General features: G+C 37.2%; 1 protein-coding gene across 7 annotated transcripts in view; it reads right to left on the bottom strand.

The window, feature by feature from the left end:
- Positions 1-22,775, bottom strand: part of ANKIB1 (ankyrin repeat and IBR domain containing 1) — an 87,234-nt gene that overhangs the window by 40,360 nt on the left and 24,099 nt on the right. For all 7 annotated transcript variants that reach the window (XM_021551677.4, XM_021551682.4, XM_021551681.4 and 4 more), the window contains exons 2-3: positions 14,137-14,405; positions 1,633-1,933 (exon numbers count right to left, since the gene is read on the bottom strand). In XM_021551677.4, the coding sequence (XP_021407352.2) occupies positions 1,633-1,933; positions 14,137-14,324 (489 nt within the window). In that variant the 5' untranslated portion in view covers positions 14,325-14,405. The remainder of the gene's footprint in view (positions 1-1,632; positions 1,934-14,136; positions 14,406-22,775) is intronic.

The following is a 22,775-nucleotide window of genomic DNA, read 5'->3' as shown; positions in this document are numbered from 1 at the left end:
CACTCATCAACAATTCCCAAGGATTCATTAAACTTGCAGAAGCAGTAAAAGGACAAGAAATCCACTGCCCACTTTCAAAAATCAGTACTAAGTAAGTAATGAAATCCACTGCCTACTTTCAAAAAGTGCTACTAAATAGTGTGGAAAAAATTCCAGAAATATCAGAAGAATCTGTGAAGAGAGACAAACAGGACAGAATCCTTTGGAAAATAAGAAGCTGAAGTTGTCTCCAGATGAAGAATATGTAAAGAACAAACTCTGGGCAAATGCAAAATCACAATAAACAAGACTTACAGTTTTTTGAGCTGTATACCATGTGCATAAAAACCCAAAATAAATAATTTTAAAACATCACACTGTAAATCTTTCAATGCTTTTGTAAAGTTGGTTGCTGGACAAAGTGTAAAAGCATCTAGTTTCACATATAGCAGAAAATTGGTAGGAACTGTTGGATTCTCTGTGGATGTACCACACATATTTTATGAAGAACACAAAAGAGTCTTTCAAACTGAAGTCTCAGCACAAGTGGTTCTAGAAAAATCAATAAACCAACTACTAATATATAAATACTAGCATCAGATGGTACTTCTATTCATGAGTCCTAATGGAACTCAAATATGAAACTTCTGAACTATTTCTTAGAATATGTAGCTTACTGATTAAATCTGTGATGGTACAAAATTAGAAGATAGTAAAAGTAACACCAATACTAAAAACAGCTCCAGAGAATGTTAGGAAAGATCATTAGGTTTTTACTCCAGAGAGAGGTCACCAGTGAAGTCCCAGAGGTTCAGGGACCTGACTGCTTAAGATATGAATTTGTTATCTAGAAGAGATGAAAAAAGAGGTGCTAAACTTTGCTGATGATACTCAGTTACTGAGCACCGTTTGAATAAACATGAAATTATGAACAGAATAAAAAATTGTAAATTTCACATGCAAATGCTGAACTGTGAAGTACTTGTTGCCATTGAAAACACAAATCTTGATGTTAAAATAGACAGACTTATGAAGATGTTAGCTGTTTCTGAAAATGTTAGATGTCTGCTCATGTTCTTTATAAATTACCAGCACAATTAAATACTAGTTCTCATTACTTGATATAGTTTAAAAATACATCTGAGGCAAGATCCTCAAAAGCCATTCCCAATTGCTCATTACTATCCACTACTTTCACAAACATTAAAAAAGCTGGACACTGTAAATTAAAGACATCAAATCTGTTGAAACATGGACAGCATTTCCTGTCTCATCTGCACAGTAAAATAAAAAGAGCTCTAATTTTCTCTCAGGTTCTTATTTCACTTCTCTTTACACATATAGGATGCCTATGCCTACCTTTAAAGCTTTTTCTTCACTGTAATTAATTCCAATTTTTATATGCCTACATGAGTCTTCTTCATGTTGAGGAGTTATTTTCATGAAGTTAATGTATATGTAATCCATTTCTTTCATTTTTCTCTACAGTGTATGTTTTGGGCTGTTTATCTTCGCAATTTTTCCAATTAATGAAAAATAGTTAATTCAATATGACCTAACAGATTTCCTCCCCCACAAAAAAATCTTTGTGAAACGTTGTGCATGTCAATTACTCATCTATAAATATCTATAAACTTATAGATGAACTTTTACCTCAACACAGGTTTTCATCCCTGAGGCAGCAGCATAGTGCAAAGGTGTATTTTTTTTGTTATCAACAGCATCAATAGCTGCTCGTTCATATTGTCCTTCATCCAGTTTTGCTCCCTTCCACTTCAGGATCATTTGCAGACAATCAGCTCTCCTGCAGTCATCTTCCGAGGGTCGTGTGAGGCGAGGATGAAGAGCTCCCTCTGAGATCATGATCTGAGGCCCCATACACAGTAAGTGCATCGATGTCTCATTGTGCACATTCCTTTTATTTGGGTTACCATCTCGAACAAAAAGGAAAGTTCTGCAATGGGGGGGAAAAATAGAAGAAAACTAATTAGCACACAAATCCATTTATTTTCTTGAAGTGGGAATGGTGAATTATGACAGCTCTCCTTCTTGCAAAGATTTTGATCATTCATGCTAATGGCAAATATTCTTTAACAGAAATACTACTGGACAGCTCTCCTGCATTTCTCTTAGGAGTTGAGAGCCAAGATCTTGATATCTTTACTGAAATATCACTAAATACCATATTTACTTTGTCATTGTATGAGAAAGTTTATCCTACAATTCTGTGTTGTATTGTGATAAATGTTTTAAAGGCACAAGATTGATGAAATATGTACTTTATTTCCTCTGCTCTGTCCTGAATAGTAGTGCATTTGGTAGTTTGCAAATAGATAATGACAGAACAATTTGTTAAAAATTCATTCTCCTTTGCCATATCTTTAGTCAGATGTAAATGCAGCACTTACTACTTCTTAAAATATTATAAATACTATTCCTGCCAGCACTGCATGCATTGAGGAATGACTATTGACTTTTTTAATATGGAAGTAAAACAAACTCTGCCCCGTATAGGTGATAGAAGCTGGCAAGAATTTAAATGCTCTCTTGAATACTTTAGAGCCAATTCAAAGTGGACAATATTACCAGCAAAAAGAATCACTTTAGGAATCAAAGGGGAACAACAGGCTGATTCTTTGAATCACAACAATCTCTGAATCCTAACAACACCTAAGACAATGCAGCTCCCTTGCTACTTCTTGCCAGCAAGGATTATAGAAGTTACAATCCAGATTGAAATGGAAGAACCAAGACAAATCATACAATGTGAATGTGAATGTGCTGTAGCCTTTTGAGATATACTAAAGATTTTTTTTTCTTAAGGAAGAGTAAATGGTAGGCAGTGATAGAGAGGAAAGATCACCTCTTTAAAGGACTGGGGTCAGAGAGACAGCAATGGTAAAAGAACTCTGTGTGAAGGGAAGAATAACAGGTATTGTTCCCTCAAATTCCCAAAAATGTAATACCAAGCTAAATCTGAAGCATGGCACATGCATTTAAGTAGTCACTGCAAAAATGCCTGCATTGTTCCCATAAAGCTCCTCACACATAAAGCCTGCACAAGTCACAGTATGTCTCCTCCCCACACTGTTCCCTAATCCAAACAGTTTGCAAATATGAATAAAACCAGTTATTCTGGAAACCCATTAAGTTAGTGCAGGGGACCAGGTTCCACCCTCCCTGACCACACCCCTAAGACTAATGAAAACCAGTTTCAACCACTTTCAGGCAGCTCAGCCACCTGAAAGCAGGTGCTGCCTACATACAAAATTAGACAATATTGCTCCTGGTGAACAGTGGTGAAAAGAACTTGACAAACTTACCCAAATTGACAAAAAAAAAAATTATTTACCTCTGTTATTGCCTCATGCTACTTTTGCTATAGTTACAAGTCTAAATGCCATCTCCTCTTTCTGTTGTCTCTGAATACATACCACCTTTCTCAGAGTTTGTTCAGGCTTGTTCATGCTTTGTTCAGGACAAAGAATAATCCTGAAACTGTTTTATTAATAAAGGAAGAGGCTATACAGGGTAGACGGGAATTTCCCTTTCAGATATTATTGAAAACAGTCTGGACAAGTATTTCAGTAGAAAAAACTAGGCAAAGATCTGGTCCTGTAATGGAAGTTCTTGATAGCTGTTTGTTGAGTTGGATTGCTGTCCTTTCTTCCTCCTGAAGATCTCTGAGTGGTTTGAATTTAAAATCAAGCTTATTATAAAAACACCATTCTTTTAAATATATGGCAACAAAGTATTCAGAGGAAAACACAAAACAGTCTTCTCCTCTATGTTGCCCTATTTTGACAGCAAAAATGTTCCTTAGAGCAATCTCTCTTTCATCCATGATAGCTAACATGATAGATGCATTTGTTAGGAATATGAATATGCCAAACTTGAGATTAAAGATCTTGTCAAAAAAGGTAACAGCATATTTTGTTTCCTTGAGGTTTTTTGTTTGTTTTCAGAGGGAAGAGATTTAGCTACACAGGCAAAATTCTTCAGAGCCAATTACATGAAATGGTAAGACTAACCAGTATCAAACACTATCCAAAGTGCATTTGTTTGTTTGAATTAGCTTTACAGTGTATTAAACTAGAGACAGAAAAAGAGGAGGGGAAGGAAGGTGGGAAAGTCAAAGACAGAAAGAGAGAAGTGGGAAGGAGAGAAAGAAGAAGATGGGGACAAGAAGATAGATCCTATAGAGGCACTTGGATATGATCAGCTCTTCAGCAGAAGGAGAAGTCAAGCCAATCCTGGAAAGCCCAGCCAAACCAATGACTTAAAGTTTAGAAATGACTAGCATCCAAAAATGGGCAAATAATGCATTTTACATCCACAGATTCATTACTCAACAAGGCTCCATTTTTAACAGTGGTATTTGGTGCATAAGACTTTCACAGAGCAGTGCTGTAGATCCCTGCAATTTGGCTCACAACTTCAGAGGTATAAGAAGCTAAATTTTGCCTGGAAATGTACTGATAGAGTGAAAATATACATTGCCTATGGGAAATATCACTTAACCACAAGGCAGACAGACTTTACTCTAGTTGCAGTTTCCAGATTTTGCTTCAATCTGTAGCACTTTGCAGAATCCAAACTTGAGGTGACAAAAGTATCATAAAAGTGTTGAAAAAGTGACAAAAAGGAAAGGGCTGTAACATTCACACCTACTACTATCTGTATTTGCAAAAAAGCAGCAAGAAACTCAAGATCACAAGGCTGGGAACTTGAATAATAAACAACTGGGACATGTCCTCACTTTGGGAAACTAACAACACAACTATTTCTTCAGGTTTGGATAAAATCTTTGATGTTTGGGGCATGAAAACACCATATTTACAGTTTCTTTCTTTCTCTAAATAAATGCTCTATATATTATATATATTTTAGCTATATATAGATACACATTGCTGGAACTAGATGATCTTTAAGGTCACTTCCAATCCAAACCATTCTGTGATTCTCTGCTCTATTTGTATGCATAAAAAAACCATACAAAAATGTACCCATGTGTGGAAAAATAAAAATTAAAAACTGGTGTAAAATGAAATTATAAAACTAGTTCTGACAGCTGGAGGCTAAAGCATGTCTGAATATGCTCAAAGACAGCGAAGGTAACAATTTTTGAAAGCAAAACACTGACATATACTGTATAAAGTAGACAGCCCTTTTAACTTGCTAAAGAAAGTTACACTGCAAACTCCAGTGCAGGCATGAACCTAAAGCTCACAGCTTTAAGAAAAGTATGAGTATTAACAGAAGAATTTTAAGAGCATTAAGTATGGGTAAGCCATGAGTTAAAACAACATATTGAAGAGCCAAGTCATTTTATCCAGTAATTTAAAACTCATTTGCAATTGCTTAATTCGTACTATTATTGAATCATTCAGCTTTCAACACAGTAGGCCGATACTGATGCATTCAACCTTGAATAACTATGATTATTTCATTAAAAGTACTTTTCTCCCAAGTATTCTGTAAGAAAACAACCACAGTGTACTAGTAACCACTTGAAGAAGTCTTTTGTCATTACTGTTTTAAATAATTTTGGGAAGAGTACTGGTTATTACTTGATGTTGAAAGCCACATCCAGTAAATATAATTATTGGTATTGTTATTCATTGTACAGTGCTAGTAAGTTATTTATTAGTACGTCAAAGTTTCTTCTCTGTTTCATTAAGAGTCTTAAGCATTTCTTACATTAATCCTTAAATTTGTTATACTGCAGCCCAAAGAAAAATTATGTTTTATTTATGGTTCCTACAGCTTTTAGGAGGAACAGCAGCACCAAAACAGATTAAACAATTCCTAATCCAAAAATGTATCAATTACATATGGAAGTTTTTCTGTAACCAGAACACTATTGTTTTTATTTGTAAGTTTGGCATTCCCTTGGACAGTCAGGAATACCACTTCCAAGATCCCATGCCTCTTCTAGCTTTTATTCAATATTCTGAGTGGGATTTCAAAAGAAATAGAACTGAATGCCAAATCAGAAGTGGCTTCCACTGAAGCTGGCTGCTTACCAGCAGCTTTTGTGACAGTCCTCTGTAAATCAAAATCTGTGTGATTTGTATCTCTGTCTCTGGCCCTTTCTTATTCTAGCTTCCATCCTTCCAGCCTTGTCTTCAAATCCTTCCTTTGAACACAGATTTCTTCTGAGACCATCCAAGCTGAATTCTCTTCCCACATAACTGTTGACTATTAAGTTTTAGATTGGTCTCAAGCAAATGTGAGATGAAATAATAAATGTGTGTTCAGTGTCACCTTTTAAACACACAAATCTGTATTTCTGCACAGGAAAATTATCTTTGTATCAGTTTGCAAATGACCTAGCAGTGTATGCTATCTAGTGTTGACATTACTTACATAGCAATAATAAAGAAATTCCACAGTGAATACTAACAAGCTTTGCATCCTTTCTATTTCTTAAAAATCATAAATGTATTACAGAAATTGTCTCATCTTTATCTCTCCCACCATAAAAATTTTTCCACTTTGTATGTCACTTTAATGACACTAATTATTTTCCTTACATGTCTCAATGATGTAACTTTATTACATTAAATAGAAAAAAAAAGTGTAAATTTAAAAAAATCAAATCATCCATGAGCTGTACCTTGGACAAAAGGAAAACTGGATCTATATACAATGCCACTGATTAGTTTGAGCCAGCAGATCTCTCTGGTAAGGAAGGCAGGCACATGTGCCTCTAACCGCAGGGTGAAGTGAAGCCATTTGACACAATGATTCTATCAACTCGATAGAGTCACAAACTCTACCTGGCAACAAAATTAGTTGAAATAAAGATATGGTCATTCTGGTTGGCAAGGACCAAAGCTGTACTTCTCTATAAACCAAAGAAAATTTTATTTTGCCTGTGGTAAAATGTTCATGACGGCTCTACTAAGGAGAACAGACAACACAGAATAAGAAACCTTTAAGAGTCTACTGCATGAATAGATCTCATTTCACCAATCACTAACAAAGCAGTCTTACTCTGCAATGTGTGATTTCCACCAAGGAAAGTAAAATTAGAACAGTTTCCTCTGGGTGCATAAAAACCTAGCAGCAAGAAGAAGCAGTAAGACACTCAAGAGTGGCAACTGTAACTGCAGAGCAATGGCTGTGCTGTGAGCAGCAAACTCAAAAGCATCATGTATCTTTAACGTAAGGTTAAAATAATTGAAGTCAGACAGAAAAAAGTCAGCTTTAAGACCTAAAAACACAGCAGCTGACTTGCTTTTGATCTTTGTTTGTAGGTCAGTCTGTGATTAGGATAAAGTCTACCTTCTGTTTTGCATTTTGTGAGGAAGTCATGAGGAAGATACCTTGGGAGGCCACACACATCTGCTCAGTGAGAACTGCTTTTAACTGAGGGTGGCAGCCTTTGAGGAACAAAGCAAACACTACTGCTGCTACTTGACATCTGCAGCTGCTCCTCTACGTGTCTCCTCTGTTTTTTTCTGTCTTTGGCAGTTTTCTCCAGGATTTAGTCACAGTAAAAACTTGATCACTTTTAAAGGCTATTTATTCTTTGTCCATCATCTTGACTTCTTTTTAGACTGACTATGATGAAGATGACCCTTATTTTCTACTGCCCAGTCAGATGCTCTGCTACTGAAATCAGGGGCACTTCAATTCACTTGGTCCTCCTGCTTCTTTATAAACATGCTCACAAAACCCTGTGAGATCATATTCTTCATTTTTTATTCTCCTTCATCTAATCAAGAGCTCCCTTCAGTATTTCATATTTCAATGAATTTGAAAGGTGACCAAGAGTCGCAACCACACAAAATAACTAATTTAAAAAGGACCTTACAGAACCAATTCAGCAGCTGAGTGCAATGACAACAAAGCAATTGGATAAAACCAATGCTCCCACTCGGACAGATCCAAACACTGACAGATCATTCACCACACACCACCAAAGGAAAACATTTAACACTATACCACAAGCAGTCTCCCACAAGCAGCATTCATGTCTCATATTGTAAAATCGTCAGAGTGTTCAACTTATAACTTTGCAGGTGCTTCAATTTTACATATTTAGTATAATGTAGGATGAAATACATCTTCTCAGCTCTGGTGACCTACAGTGCAGACAACTGCAGCTGATCCAGTTCTCTTAAATTCTCTTTGAATCAATGGGAAGACACAGGCACTGCTGTCACATCCTTAATTTAAAACACTTAATGGTCACCTTCACAATACATGAATTGTGCTGTTGCCTTCACTAATTTTTCTGACTAGATTTATTATGTATTACTATATTGACTATAAAGGAGACCTAGTATGAATAATTCCAGTGGAGACATACTTACTTTTCTGAATAAAACTAATTTAAATAGAAGTATATTTGAAATAGTTATCTGTATAATTGTTGTTAATTAAAAACAAGCTTGCTTTTTGTTGCTCAAAGAGAATGATCTAGACAACAAATTTCTAATAAAATCATTCAGATGAAGTAGTGTATCATATACTTTAGGTTTTTAAACCAGAACAGAATTATTTTGTTATGTGGAAGAAAGGGAATATAGTTGGGTAGTTTTCTTTTGTATTAAAATCAGAAGCCAAAACTTTAAAAAAACTACTTTTAGGACAGTACCTTAGGCAACTATTATGCCTTCATGATTTTTGTTCTAAATGAGCTTTAAAATTGGAGAACACCAAGCAAATGTAATAATTAAAAGAATTACCATGATGAACAACAACAAAAAAAAAGGTGGTGGGAAAGACTCCTCCAGTTGTTTTCTAAAGCACCTACTTGAACACATCCATACATTCAGTACAAATTTCCTTACACAGGTATCCTGTAGTTTTGGTTAATAACCCCACATTTTTCCCATTTGCCCTTATTAGACAAAGAGTTGCTATGTACCTTATTATTTTTCTGTTGATCACATTTATATCAGAAGTACTGTTAGGAAAGCAATTTAAAAAGGAACACTAGACTTACTGTCAAAGCAGTTAATAGATGTTTAAAAATTTAATAAAGAAAAAATATGAATTTTAGCACCTTTCTGAAGATTTCAGCATGAATCATTTAGGTCTATTTGCATCTCAAAGTTTAAATATTTACAGAACTTCTGTCTGTCAAAACAGTGAAGTAGCCTCTTTTTGATTTCCATCTCCAGAAAAACAATATCAAAAATTCAGAGCAGCTTCAACCTTATCAGAAAACAAGCAACTACAGCACTTCTCCAAAGCCAGATGACCTGCAAAGAGCAGGGTTTTCATCAATACTTTTCCTTAACATCTATTTTTGCAGCATAAATATCCTCTAATACCCTCTAATCTTCAGAGAAATCTTGTTCTGAAAAATTCTACACACATGTCTCTCAAAATCATCCAAAACTAATTTTCAACATGACTGCAAATGGATGAAAAACCAACAAAACCTGGCATGGGAAGAGACATTCCTGAATGTGCTGTGACGAATGCAACATTCTCTCTGGGGTCAAAAAGTTTTCTGGCAAATTCACTCTCCACAGCATACTGGAAATATCAACATACTTTTTTTTATTGAATTACAATTGCTTGGCCCAGTCCTTATTGAAACCTCTTAAACAGGCAGAACAGAAGGGGACTGTAGCTGAAGTTCCAAGAGATGCATAGCCTAGAGGAAACCACCACTATTTTGATGTCATTCTCTTGAAGTGAAATATACTTCCCAAATCATAGCAATGAAACAAGACATACTGCCTATGAACAAATCCCAGGCACATTTGCCAGCGTTTCTCTCTGACTGACTTAGCTATGCCTTCATTGCCAGAGTTGCTTGACTACTATTACTGAATGGCAGACATCAAGACTGTTAAAAGAAATGGGTCTGGGTTTGATTTTTTTTATCTTTAGTTTCAGCAATCGCCTCAATTTCCAGAATCTCTGTAACAAGAAAATCTTGTTTTTCTTGTTCTAGGAAACAAATCAGCTTCATATACCTGTCCTGTCTCCCCAGAGCTCCATGTTTCTGTCATCTGCTCCTCCCCTCTCTTCAGGCCAGGACCAGCAGCAACTGCTACAACAATCCACTTTTGGCTTGAATACTCACAAAGTGCTCAGATATAGCAGTATGAAACACACAATGAGGAAAATCTGTCACTGATCCAAAAAGCTTCCCAGCAAAGCTGCAAAACTGAAAGTCACACCACATATATTGCAAAATGACAGTTTATCTAAGGGGTTTTTTTTCCTTTCAACGTCAAGCAAGTCCTCGTGATTTCCAGTCACTCCATCTCAACCAGCCTCTGGAAAGTCTGTTCTCTTGTCATAGCTCAGGAGTGCTTCACCAACAGCCAGACTCTATTGAGTAACTTTCCACACTGATAGCAACTCTTTCAAACTGAGCAGTCAGATGGTCTAAAACATACCTTAGGCAAAAAAAAACCCCAAACCAAACCAAAACAAAACAAAAGAAAAAGCCTGAGGGCACTGGATATGCTTGATCATCTGAAGAAAACATGTTTCCAGTGTGCTTTGTTGTAATATTTTTATACACATTCAGACATTCAGGGAGTGAAATTTAAACTATCTTCTTGAATATTAATCTTGTGTCAAGACCTTAATTTATAGGGAAACATGATAAATGTTTGTAGTGGGATGAGACTAGTGTGGAAGTTGTATATAAAGCTCTCAAATTTCTTATGTGGGGTGCTTCATGAACTGCTCCAGTGTGGGCTCTCCCACAGGGTACAGTCCTTCAGAAACACACAGCTGCAGTGTGGGTCCCCCACAGGGTCACAGGTCCTGCCAGAAATCCTCCTTCTAAGTGGGCTGCTCTCCACAGGCTGTGCAGCTCCAGCCAGGAGCCTGATCTGGCATGGGCTCTCCATGGGCTGCAGGCTCCTTCAGGGCACATCCCCCTGTTCTGCTGTGGGCCCCTCCAGGGGCTGTGGGTGCATCTCTGCTCTCCGTGGATGTCCAGGGGCTGTGGGAAGACATCCTGCCTCACCCCAGCTGGCACCATGGGCTGCAGGGGAATCTCTGCTCCAGAGCCTGGAGCACCTCCTGCCTGGTGTGTCTGCAGGGCTGTTTCCCTCACATTATTTTTCACTCCTCTCTCACAGACACTGTGCAGCATTTTTCATCCTTTCCTAAGTATGCAGTCACAGAGGTACCACCAGCATCACCACAGGCTCAGCTTTGGCCAGCGGTGGGGCTGGTTTGGAGCTGGAGGACACCAGCTGTGCCTGCTGTGGGGCACACTGATCTCTTCTCACAGATGGCATCCCCACAGCCCCCTGCTACCAAAATCTTGCCCCAAGAACCCAATACAGTGCCCTTCTGTCAGCTCCTCCTGACAGGTGCCACAGCTGGGGGCTGAGGGTTATCCTGTGCTAGCCTAGGAGCAGGGGCTCCTCTCTGCTGATGAGCTTACTGGCCTGAGATCAAGTCTTAGAGTATTCTTGTTTGAGCAAATTAGCTGTGGTCAGCAATTTTTGGTTTTTAAACATTAAATGCTAAGTTAAAACAAACTGGTATGTCAGGTAAACATTCAGGGCTGCAGACCAAGTTATACATTAACGGAAAGTTGACTATGTTTTGGTTTTTATTTTGACATTCCTAGTATACTAAAGTTTCCTATGATACTCATTAAAATGATCAAGAAACAATCTTAGCATTTTAACAAAATCCTGCTGAATCTTGTGAAAAGAAATTAACAGCAATTATTCAAATTTTTACATCTTGATCCTGTTTCTGGGCTGTAAATGTTGGATGAAAAGTGCAGCAGCCAGATGACTCAGATACTTGCTGCATAATAACTGTGCAGCTCAAAATCATTGAGAAATTTTTGTTGGCTTAAGTTTCTGAAGTAGACTTCATGCTGGATTAAATCAAGTTTGTGCAGCTTCACAGTTTTGCTTTCTGACCCTTTGACCTCTTCTCCAGGTTCTTGTTTCTTTCCTTCTGAGATGACTGTAGCAGGATGTCCCCAAGTCCCTTTCACTGCCTTTGGCCAGTCACACCACTCTCAGCACTGCCAGTTAGCATATTTCCAAACATCCCAAAATATCTCTGTCAATGCATTCTGTAATGCAAAAGGTATACCAACAACTGCATCACACTACTCTATTTTGAGAAAATCTCACACAGTAAACTGTAAACACATGTCAGTTCATATCCACCTACAATAATACTATTGCCTATAATGAAAAACTGAATTAGATGGTAGGCATGCAAGTAAATGCTAGAGGTTGTAGTTAGTGGTGCTACAGATTCCCCAATATTTAAAATGTTTTAAGAAGAGACAATCATAAAATATTATACTACTATGGACACCTCATAATTGCAAATTTATCTCAAAATACAGAGAGATTAAAATTAATTTATTTTTAGGTACTGAAATTTATCAATAAATCAAAACATTCCTTTTAATAATCAACTCACTTAACCCCTGCCATATCCAGGACTTTCTGCATCAGAAAGAAACAGCTTAACCCAAAGCACTTGTGCCCTTTCTGCTATCAATACAGCAAACAGACACACTGTAAGGCTTATATTTATTAACTTTTACTACTTTGTTTAGATAAAAAGGCTAAATGTATGTGCAATGCATCTTAATGAGAAGCCCTTAGAAAGACATCAGAAAAGTTAATAGTAAAAAACCTTCAATAAATTACTCCTCACTACACTTCTAACAGTCTGGGTTTTCAGAACTAGACTCCAGCAGATAAAGGCACCTACCCTACATTTAGGAACAAAAAATGTATTACAAACCCTTGACTCAAACAAGGCAAAAAATGATTCTTTTGATCATTAGTTTGCCATGTGTGAAAAAGATTCTCCTGTGAGACTTAGATGTTGAAGGTCCTATGTAGCTAGTAGCAAAATAGCATTTCTAAATGACTTTTTAAAAAAATACAAAGCAGTTATTTGAGATTCCCTCATAATGATGCAATATAAATTAACTAATGCACTGCTCAGAAGACAGTAATTATGACTATTTCTTTTCATATGTGCAATTTCATGTGTCCTTGTTGTCTCAATAAGGCTCTAATTTCTTAAGAGTTATTTTCAGGTCCACATAACCTGAAAATCTCAGAGGAAAAACATCATATGGAAAGTGTGAGTAAAAACTGGACACTATTTAAAATTTATTTCAGTTAACTCTTTTCTATAGGTCAAGAATAAGGAATGGGGGTAAAAAGAAACAAAAAGTTTCATGATGAAATGAAAACATCAAATTAAAAATAGAAATAGACTACATAAGGAAGAAGAGAAAAATATTTACCAAAATTGAGGTAAATGAGAAATAATAAAATAAGAATCTGGTTAGATGAATCTAAAACACTGAGGAAAAATTTATGGTGAGAGGCTAGAAAGCTAGTAAAGTTACAGCATACAAGGTCCAAAACAAACCTTATGAATACTACTGGCCCTAAACACAAAAATGAAAAGAATATTACCAATAACACAGTTTAGTATTTATTTCTGTTTTGTTTCCTAATATGAAGAAGAGGATATTTATGAAATTCTCTCTAATAATGCTTACTGAAGAAGAGGTTTAGCAATGTCTGCCTGGTACTACCTTCAAAAACTACTAGATGAGAACAGCTTGTGTCTGCAATGTCTGGACATGGGTAAGATGTTAATCTTTAATTGATCTTACAGCACTGACAAAAAGAATGGAAATAGCTAATATTAGGGATTGCTGTCCATAGTGACTGCAGCAACAATAAACTTACTTATTATCAAGATATTAATGTTCACTGCTATTATCCAAATCAAAAAATAAAAGCTGCTTGAATAACACAAGAATAAATATATATTGTACCATCTAGAAGGAGTTACAATCAGTGTAATATCCACAAAGCTTTGCAAACAGATTATTTAAAGACAGGAAAACACATCAAGAATGGTGGAACAGTTACTATTTTCAAAGAGCCATAGTATAGGAGTCTTCAGGAAGCAAGCTAAAACTGCCCAGGACTAATGTTACAAGAAAGGAACAGATACTGAAATAAAATTATACACTGATTTGCATGTTTTCTATCACTACTTGAACTTGTTACAAATTCTGTCTGTGCAACACACACATGCACATATATGTGTACACCTATGCATACACACATCAGGTGTTTATAAGCTGGCTGTTACTCTTGCATTTGCTAGGTCAGTTTTTCACACCCAAGCCAAATTTCAAATGCTGCTTACCCCAGGATACGATTCATTCCATGCCTAGCAGCATAATGCAGCGGAGTATTGTGCTGGTACGTTTCTCCATAAGAAGTATTTGGGTCAAGAGTTTCTTTTAGTTGAGGGTTGCTCTCATAGATTTGGCAGGCCAAGTTTTCATCTCCATTTATAAGAGCTTTGCGGAATTTGGTGGTTGTATTTCCCATGTTGCTATCCTAGCTATCAATGGCACTTCTTCCTTTCCCCTTCATCCACTTGTTGTACGGTTCTGTAACATGCTTCACAGCCTAAAAAAGACAAACAACATTCCAGTTATTCTCTAAAATACTTTTTCCTAAATGAAAAGAAAAAATGCAGAGCTATAGCACTATAAATAGGCAGGTGAGGAAGTACATAGGGCCTATAAACTCTCCTCATGAATTGCTGAAATCTTTCTAGGTAGATGCACACAAATTCCCAATTTTTCACAGATCATTTCCCTGACAAATTGTGGATCTCCCTCCCTCTGCAAATATCTTCACTAGCTACACTCTGTGGAAAAGAAATGGCTAATATCGACCTGTATCAGAAGACTGGCATGAACACTGAATTTCCATGAATCTGAAGTGAATTAAAAATTAGATGTTACTTCAAAAGCAGAATAGATCCAAAGCAAAATTCTTACACAAGGAAGAAAAATTCTTCAAAAATACATAATAAAGCAGACATCAGTTTAACTTTTAATGAAAGAAAATCATATTAAAAATCTTGAAGCACCTGAGCTTGTATAGGTACACAGCACCCTTCTGTGCCAGTAAGGTGAATGCCCATGAACACAAGAATTCCCATGGCCCCATCTTAACAGTTCTGCTAAGCAGACTCTTTTACACTTAGATCTACAATGAATGGGTCCATACAACGTCTGGCATTGCAGTGGCACAAACCACTGCACCTTACAGGACTTCAAAATACTTTCCAGCTGCTGTGCTCCCCAGCCTCTCACCTTTACCTGATGGAGGGACCCAGCAGATTAAGCTGCAAAAAGACAGGGCAGGCAGAGCATCTCTGCTCATGACACGGGGCAGCAGGAGCTGATCTGGATGTGCAGCCGGAGAGAGCACATGTTGGTTTATGGCAGGGCACAGACAGGGCAGTCAGCACCGGCTGTGGCTGGTAACACAGTGAACCTTCTAGGGGGTCCCTTTTGTGCACGAGTCATCCAATCCACACTGCTCCATGCCAGACCTTTCACCCCACAAAGCACACAAAGGGATCCAAATATGCCAGGCACAGCAAGTTAGGGGATTGAGACTATGTTGTGCACATAAAATCAGACAGGGCAGGAGCTGCCCAGTACCTTATATTCAACTTGTTGGGACTATCTCAAAGCTACCATTTCTACATTGGATTTCCAACACCGTTACTGGTGCCCCTCCAGCCTTGTAGACAGACAAAACAGAGAAATGCAAGGGTCTAGAGCTGCAGAGAATCCAAGGGAATCAGGATGTGGATAAAATTCACACTAAATGCAGTTGACGAAGTCTGGTGAACAGCTGAAGTGACACACTTTTGTTCCCCCAAATCTGTTGTCACCAGTTGCCTCATCAGCTAATCTCATCAGTGTGGTCAGGTCTGTTCAAGAAGGAGGGAGGTGGCCTTGCTGGCCTTAATTTTAATCCTTTTTCCTACAAAACTGTGGTAAAACAACCCTTATTTTGAGCTGTTGTGAAGTAGTAATGACACTGCTGTATCAGCTGCCTCCATGTACTAGACATGTTGTCTGAGACCAGATTTACCTGAAGAAGAACCAAGTAGGCACTCATCCAAACACAAATGGACATCCTTCATGTATCTAGTTATAGCCACAAATGAAAACCTAGATTATTCAATCACACTACAGATTCTGCAGCATTTTGTATCCTTTTGTCATTGATATATTTTAAAATACATACAGATACTACGCAGAGATAATATTCTTCAAGAAAATCACTGCATGTTTACATTACTATGTCACAACTCTCAGTGCCATAAATTAATGTGTTTTCAGATGCAAAACTAGTTGCATTACTCTACATACTGGGCAGTTTCAGGCTTTAGTCTATGAACCCCTTAGTCTACAAAGAAAAGTTCTACACTCCAGTCAGCCAGCAGTTCATATTACATTCAACAGACAGGATCTCAAAAATAACTTGAAAGAATGATTTAACTTAAGTTTAACAAGATTAGTTTGTGGTATTATATTATCTGTCAATCCTTATCTACCACCAGTAGCTCTCAAGACTATGAACTAAATTAATGAGAACAAATGCCTAAAAGATATCAGAATCATCATAGAAATCAATAATGAAGACCCCACTAATGCCTATAACACTAAGAAAAGCACAAATAATTTGAAATTAGAATGTAACAGCACCAATTTCCATGCATTTATTTCTGGAAATTAGCACGCAGATAACTTGCATCAGCTGCAGAACATGCTGCTTCTTGCCCAAACTGCAACATTAAACAAACCTGGGTAAGGATAGGGATGAATGAGAACACTGAGAGTGGAAGGAGATAAAATGGTGCCCCCAGGCACCTGAGAGAAATCTGGGATAGGGTGGTTCTGTTGAGATGTTGAAGATGAGATCTGAATGGATTTAGGCAGGAATATGGAAATGCATAGGAGAAATGAGGGTCTCTATGGGGTGAGCTAAAAAGCTCAAGTCATTTTTGTGCAGAAAAGGCAAAAATCATGAATTTTAATAAACTTTATTCACTTTTGAAACAGTATGGATACACTAGAATTTTGTACTGTCATCAGTGACTACTAATATAAAGGATGTAGGCACATTGCTTGAACTATTATGTACATTATCATATAATCCAGAAAATTTATGAATATGCAGACTGCACCACGTAAGTCACTGAAAAAAGCAGTGACATCTGCTTTCTTTAAAAAAACTGACACCCTATGGTGTCCAATAAAGGGCTAAATATGACACAGACATGACACAGAAAAGTGAATGAAATTAAAAAGAGTAAAAATCTTGTTTGTGTAAAAGGACCAGACTCCAAAGGAAATTAATCTCAGTCAAAGGAAAGGGAGAATTTTAAGAAGGGTTATGAGACAGAGCTATGATATGGCTTTGACAAGACACAAGTGAACTCCAACACAAAACCAAGAATGAATGCAGAGGTATTGAAAATTTAGCAAAGGCTAATGTAAATATAGCCATCACATTATCAAAACAAAATGAAAGATGATAGAATGGGGATAGTCAATGAAGGCCCTTCAGGTGATGGCAAACAGCTTATATTTGATGTGATAGCAAGAAACTGATCTCTGGAAGAATGGAAGGAGAGAAGTGACAGAGTCAAAATTAACCCAGAAAACAATTCTCTACTTAAAACACATGATACTATAAACGATATTAAAGTCTGTCGCCTTCATACAGTATCCACAAAGTTTTTCATTTTTAACACTACAAGAGGCGTTAGCCTCTTATGCTTTGGAAATTTGGTGGGCCACACAATAGTATTTTTTCTGAATTGCAATTAAACAGGTCTGCAGAAACACAGAAAGACAAGGGAGAAGCTATCTCTGTACCCTGGCTCTAACAGTTGGCTCCCAGCATGTTTGGAAGTCCAGAAGAAAGAAACGTGTGACAGCTGCTGCCTCTCTCAAGCTGCTGCAGTTGATGAGTGCCTTCTGTAAAATACTCAAGATCCACCCATTTACAGCCATCAGTTCATCTTTCAGCAAACAGCCCCACTGCATCCGCCACCAAAGCTGCCTCTGCCTCAACTGAAGGAGAAAAAGGACAAAATGTCAGCTGATGCAACAAAATTCTGACCTGAGAATGGCTGAAAGGGTCTAAAAGGCCCAGTCTGATGCCTTTGGTGTAGTTACCTTTCACAAAGAGCTTCCACCTGTTACATTCTCAGAGAACAGAAAGTTAATGAGCAAAGATGGAACCAGATATTCAGGGGAAGGAAACCTAGTTCACTCCTTCAGCCTGTCATTTTGTGTTTTTAGAGGTGAAGAGCATATAACACATACATTTCCTCTGACACAGGTGGCAGGGAAGTGGTCTGGAAGGTTATCAGCCAGACAGTCTCAGAGACCTGGAGAGCTGAACTCAGGTGTTGCTAAAGCAGTTTCAGCAGCTCCTGGGCTCACATGGGTAGTGTGCAGTATCAGTGTCACTGGTCTTGCTTCCCTCTCTGTACAAACCCAGCATTTAAAATACTTAGGCTATTTTTTATTGTCCACATCACAATGGAAAAAAATTACCACACAAACATGACAATTTTCTAGTATTTTATCTAAATAAAATGAGACTTAAACAGAATATTACAGGACAAATACAAGATTATTTTTTTGGTAGGGAGATCTATTCACTGACGTGCCAAGCTCTGTGCTAACAAAGACAGTATCATGGCCTTTAGCATAACCTTATATCATTTATCATAACCACAAACATCATTTTATACCAAAGAACTCTGGAAAAACTAAATATAATGTTTGCAAAATATATCCCATATTATTTCTGAATTCCAAACATCAACCATCTAATTCTAATTTTGAAAGTATATTTATTACTGACCAAATAGAAGTGCCAGCCTTACAAAACCCAAAAACCACCCTAAAGTTTAAGGAAAGATTTTTATAAACTCTGTCAGGGCCATCACACTTCTCTGCCTTGGCAATGAACAGTATTTTCTATGGCTTACTAGCAACACTTCGGTATCACTGCTCTATAAAAATTTAACAAAGAGACAGCCACTCTCATAGGAGCTTGATGATTGAGTACAAGATGATAAAAGATTGGGTAAAGAAAGACATGAGTAGAGCAAGGAAGCAATGAGATTCTGAGAGCAGTTGCACCAGCTGCCCAATTAATATTGATTTTTCCATGGGCATCATCACAGAAGTGAGTCTGAAGAATGGCAATGACACAGGATTTTAGAAGGAGTTCCTCCTTTCTAGGTGCTTGCTAGAAATTTGTAAAAAATAGTAAAATATTTTACAAGAGGGGTCAGGTGAGTATTTTGGAAACATCATACATCTAACACTCATTTAGGAACCACATATTGAATACAAAAGTCTTTCATGAGACAGCATATCTTTCTCAATTTACATTTTAACTGCTTTAATACTAAACCAGAATTTCTTACTGAATGTAGGACTAGGACGTGTTGATACAGCAGCTGTTCCAGACTTGGGGAATGAAAAAAAAAGGGATAGAGACTGTACTGCATCAAACTGCTTAGAAAATCTATCAAAACCAGTAACAAAATACTCAAGTTTAACAATGAGGAAAAAATGCTATATATTTCTTGCACCAAAAAAACCTACTATTTATATAATGAACAAAGATCAGGATTGAAGCTAATAATCATGTGAAACTTTTATTTTTACAATGTAACACTTCATAATTACACAGTTTAACCTTAAAAAGTATAAGTACAATTTGCAGACTAAAAACCTTAAAAACTACTTCTTAAGTAGTTTGTCATGTATACTGTAAGAACATTATTGTGGAAATGCTAAGTGAGCCAAGGTCAAAGAAGACTATGTAGCTCCTCATACTTAAATCTTAATATTATTAAAATAAAACACATTACATGGCTTCTAAACCCTTCAAAAGACAAGTGATAAAAAAATAGTTACACAAAAAGGATAAAAAGATATCAGAAATACTTGTTTTTACCTGGCTTTTGATGAAAGTATGAAATACTTTGAAATTATATTCTAAAAGCATCTACTGTTTCAAGCACAGTTAGCTCAAAAGATAGCTATTTTATTTGCTTTGGATACTGCAGTTAAACAGTTCATTTTTAAAAACTGAGTTTCTAAAATATTTACTGCAGAATCTGTCCCATAATATAAATCATATTTTTTTGCAGAAGGGAATCACAAACAACTTCATGGTTTAGGAAAAAGCCTCGTGACCTGTATGCTTAGGATGAGTATCACATTATGATGTTGGTAATTTTAAACCTCATTTCTGGGACAGACTAACACAAATAAAGCAAGTCAAAAGTTAAGTTCAAGAACTCTCAGGATACCAGGCTGTCTTCCCAGAAACAGCAGAAAAAGCCCTGGTTAGTGCCCCTCATCCTCTCTTATCATCTCCCCTCAACACAAAGTGAAAAAAAAAAAAATCTCCCTTTACCAAGAAGACAGAATTAAGAATGACGCATTCAAATGCACATGTCTGTTTCACATATGGATGGCACAGATGCCTGTAATTAAGATGCAGCAGAAAAAGTTAGGCTAAATCTAATTTTTACATGTTTGTAGTCAAAATTTATGATTTGTCAAATTTTAATTAATTACAAATTGTTCTCTCTGGATACCTGTACTGGGAGAACTTTTCTGCAATGTCTGAAGTAACAAATGCACTTGTAAAGCTTGAGAATTGGTTATAGAAAAGAGTGGTGGTGGTTAGGGGGTATTTTTACACACTGAAATATGCTAAGGTTTGTGCCAAAAGTTCTAAGTCATCAACAGGAAATAATGAAAGTGTCTCTGCCACTTTAAACCTCTGTGAAAGGACTTAACATTACCAAACTCTTGCTACATTTTACACACCAAAATGCAGGAAAAACAAAAAAACTGCTATGCCAACATCTCACCTTCATACAATGATCACAAATAAAACATTCTCTGTGCTTTAAATACCAAGGTTGAAAAGTGGCAAAAATGTTGAGAGTTGACTTGAATAAAACATAGTGTGGGCTAGTGAGAGAATTAATTATTTCCTCATTTATATGCTTGTGGGATAGAGAGTCTAGCAACTTAGGTTACAATCTCATTATGCTGGCATATGTACCCACAAGTTGAAGGTTACAGTTATTGCTCAATTTAGTAATTTGAGACTTTGGCTTACTGATTCAGCCGTAAGAACTTCCATCCAGGTGGAGTATTTTCTTTCAGACACGATTCTTTCACAACTGTAGTTTGTGGAGTAAAAGAAGATTTTAAGAATGGCTTTGGTTTTCTTTGCCTTGTTGCATTTAAAGGGATGCAACTGGGCCAGCTGCAGCATAGCCTAGAAGCAGTTTAAGAAAAAACTCTGCTTAGATGTAGCTAAAGTAATAGCTACATTAATTTTAATTGTGTTATCTACAATACTTGCATTCATCATTTTAATGAAATGTGGTAAATCCACTGTAGTGTAGGTACATACACACATGGCAGGAGAGACAAGGTACTGTGCAGCCAAATCGAAGGTACATTGGTACAGCTGGATAATAACTGCATTCCTGCAAGTAGTTGGGGGAAAAACCCAGCAGCACAAGTTAAAAGAAGCAATCTGTTGCGGTGTATACATTTTTTTCCCCTTTAGTGAACAGCAGTTCAGTGGGATGGAACAAAGGAATCATCATTCTAGTTATGCTCTGGAATAGCCATTGGTCTCACCTGTAATTGTAAATTCATTTCAAAATTAATTCCAGGGCCTCATGTCTGTAGAATTTTTTTTTTAATAACAACAAAGCCCTTAAAGTTCTGTGAAATTCAGGTAAGACTTTGGAGTTGTTCCCAATGCAACTGTCTGTCAAGGCCTTAATAATCTTAGTAATTTATTTTGTTGTTGTCAGTGATATAAGAGAAATCAGAGAATCACAGAACATCTTGAGTTGGAAGGGACCCACAAGGATCATGGAGGCCCAACTCCCAGCCCTACACAGGACAACCCCAGGAATCACACCATGTACCTGAGAGTGTAGTCCACAAGTTTCTTAAACTCTGTCAGGCTTGGTGCCACTTCCCTGGGGAGTGTGTACCAGGGCCCAACCTCTAGGTGAAGATGTTCTTCTTAATGGTATTTTTAGGTTCCAGGCATAAATTAAAGCAGAACTTTTTTAAGGCTAGCTCTTCAATCTTCACATTAGGTAGACTACTCAAATCTAAAATCTAAAAGATTTGTACCTAGTCTACCGACACTAGCACCCTAAGACCTCCTCTATCTAGATCAGAAGGGGAAGAAGCACAAAAAGATATGTTCGATGTTTTTTTAAATTAAGTCAAGCTACAGACAGACATAGTTCTGGCATTTTAATTCCAAGCACACTGTTTTAGCATAAAAAGCTCACTATAGACTCTGACTAAAGTACCAGTACACTTTAGGTACAGTGCATAAAACACTGTCAGTTTATAAAGGATCTATAAAAGTGGCTTCTGTTACAGGTCAATGCTAATAGAATCACATTTTCATCACAAAGAAGTGAACAAGTGTCACTCAGCACCTGTATAAAGAAGTAGCAGCAGCTGATGACTCACAGGACACTTAGCATGAGTGATAAACTAAAGATTCTGAACCAGAGACTGGCAATGTTCTTAACCAGTGCAACATCTCCCATGCTGGCAGCATGTGAACACGCTTCAGTCACCGTGTTGCCTACCCTCACATACATATCTTGCCCTGAGGATGGGAGCCTCTCTACAAAAAACATCCAAACACACTTTGCTTAGCTGTGAGATTAACTAAATTGAGCTGGGTTGCTGCTTAAGACAAATGTGTGTTCTCTCTGAAATCAGATTCAGTACTGAAAAAACTACAGAGAAACCACCAAGAGTTACAAGGCAATAGTTCAGAGAGCAAGGGACAGATGGGACTCACAGACTGATGCTGTATGGGGCAGAAAGTCTGACAAAATTTGTGGATTTCTGTCAGATTGATCCGCCT

This window comes from Lonchura striata, chromosome 2 (assembly GCF_050655825.1).
Source record: "Lonchura striata isolate lonStrDom1 chromosome 2, ASM5065582v1, whole genome shotgun sequence".
NCBI lineage: Eukaryota > Metazoa > Chordata > Aves > Passeriformes > Estrildidae > Lonchura > Lonchura striata.
The sequence above is the reverse complement of the archived record's forward strand: the minus strand, read 5'-3'. Positions and strand labels throughout refer to the sequence as shown.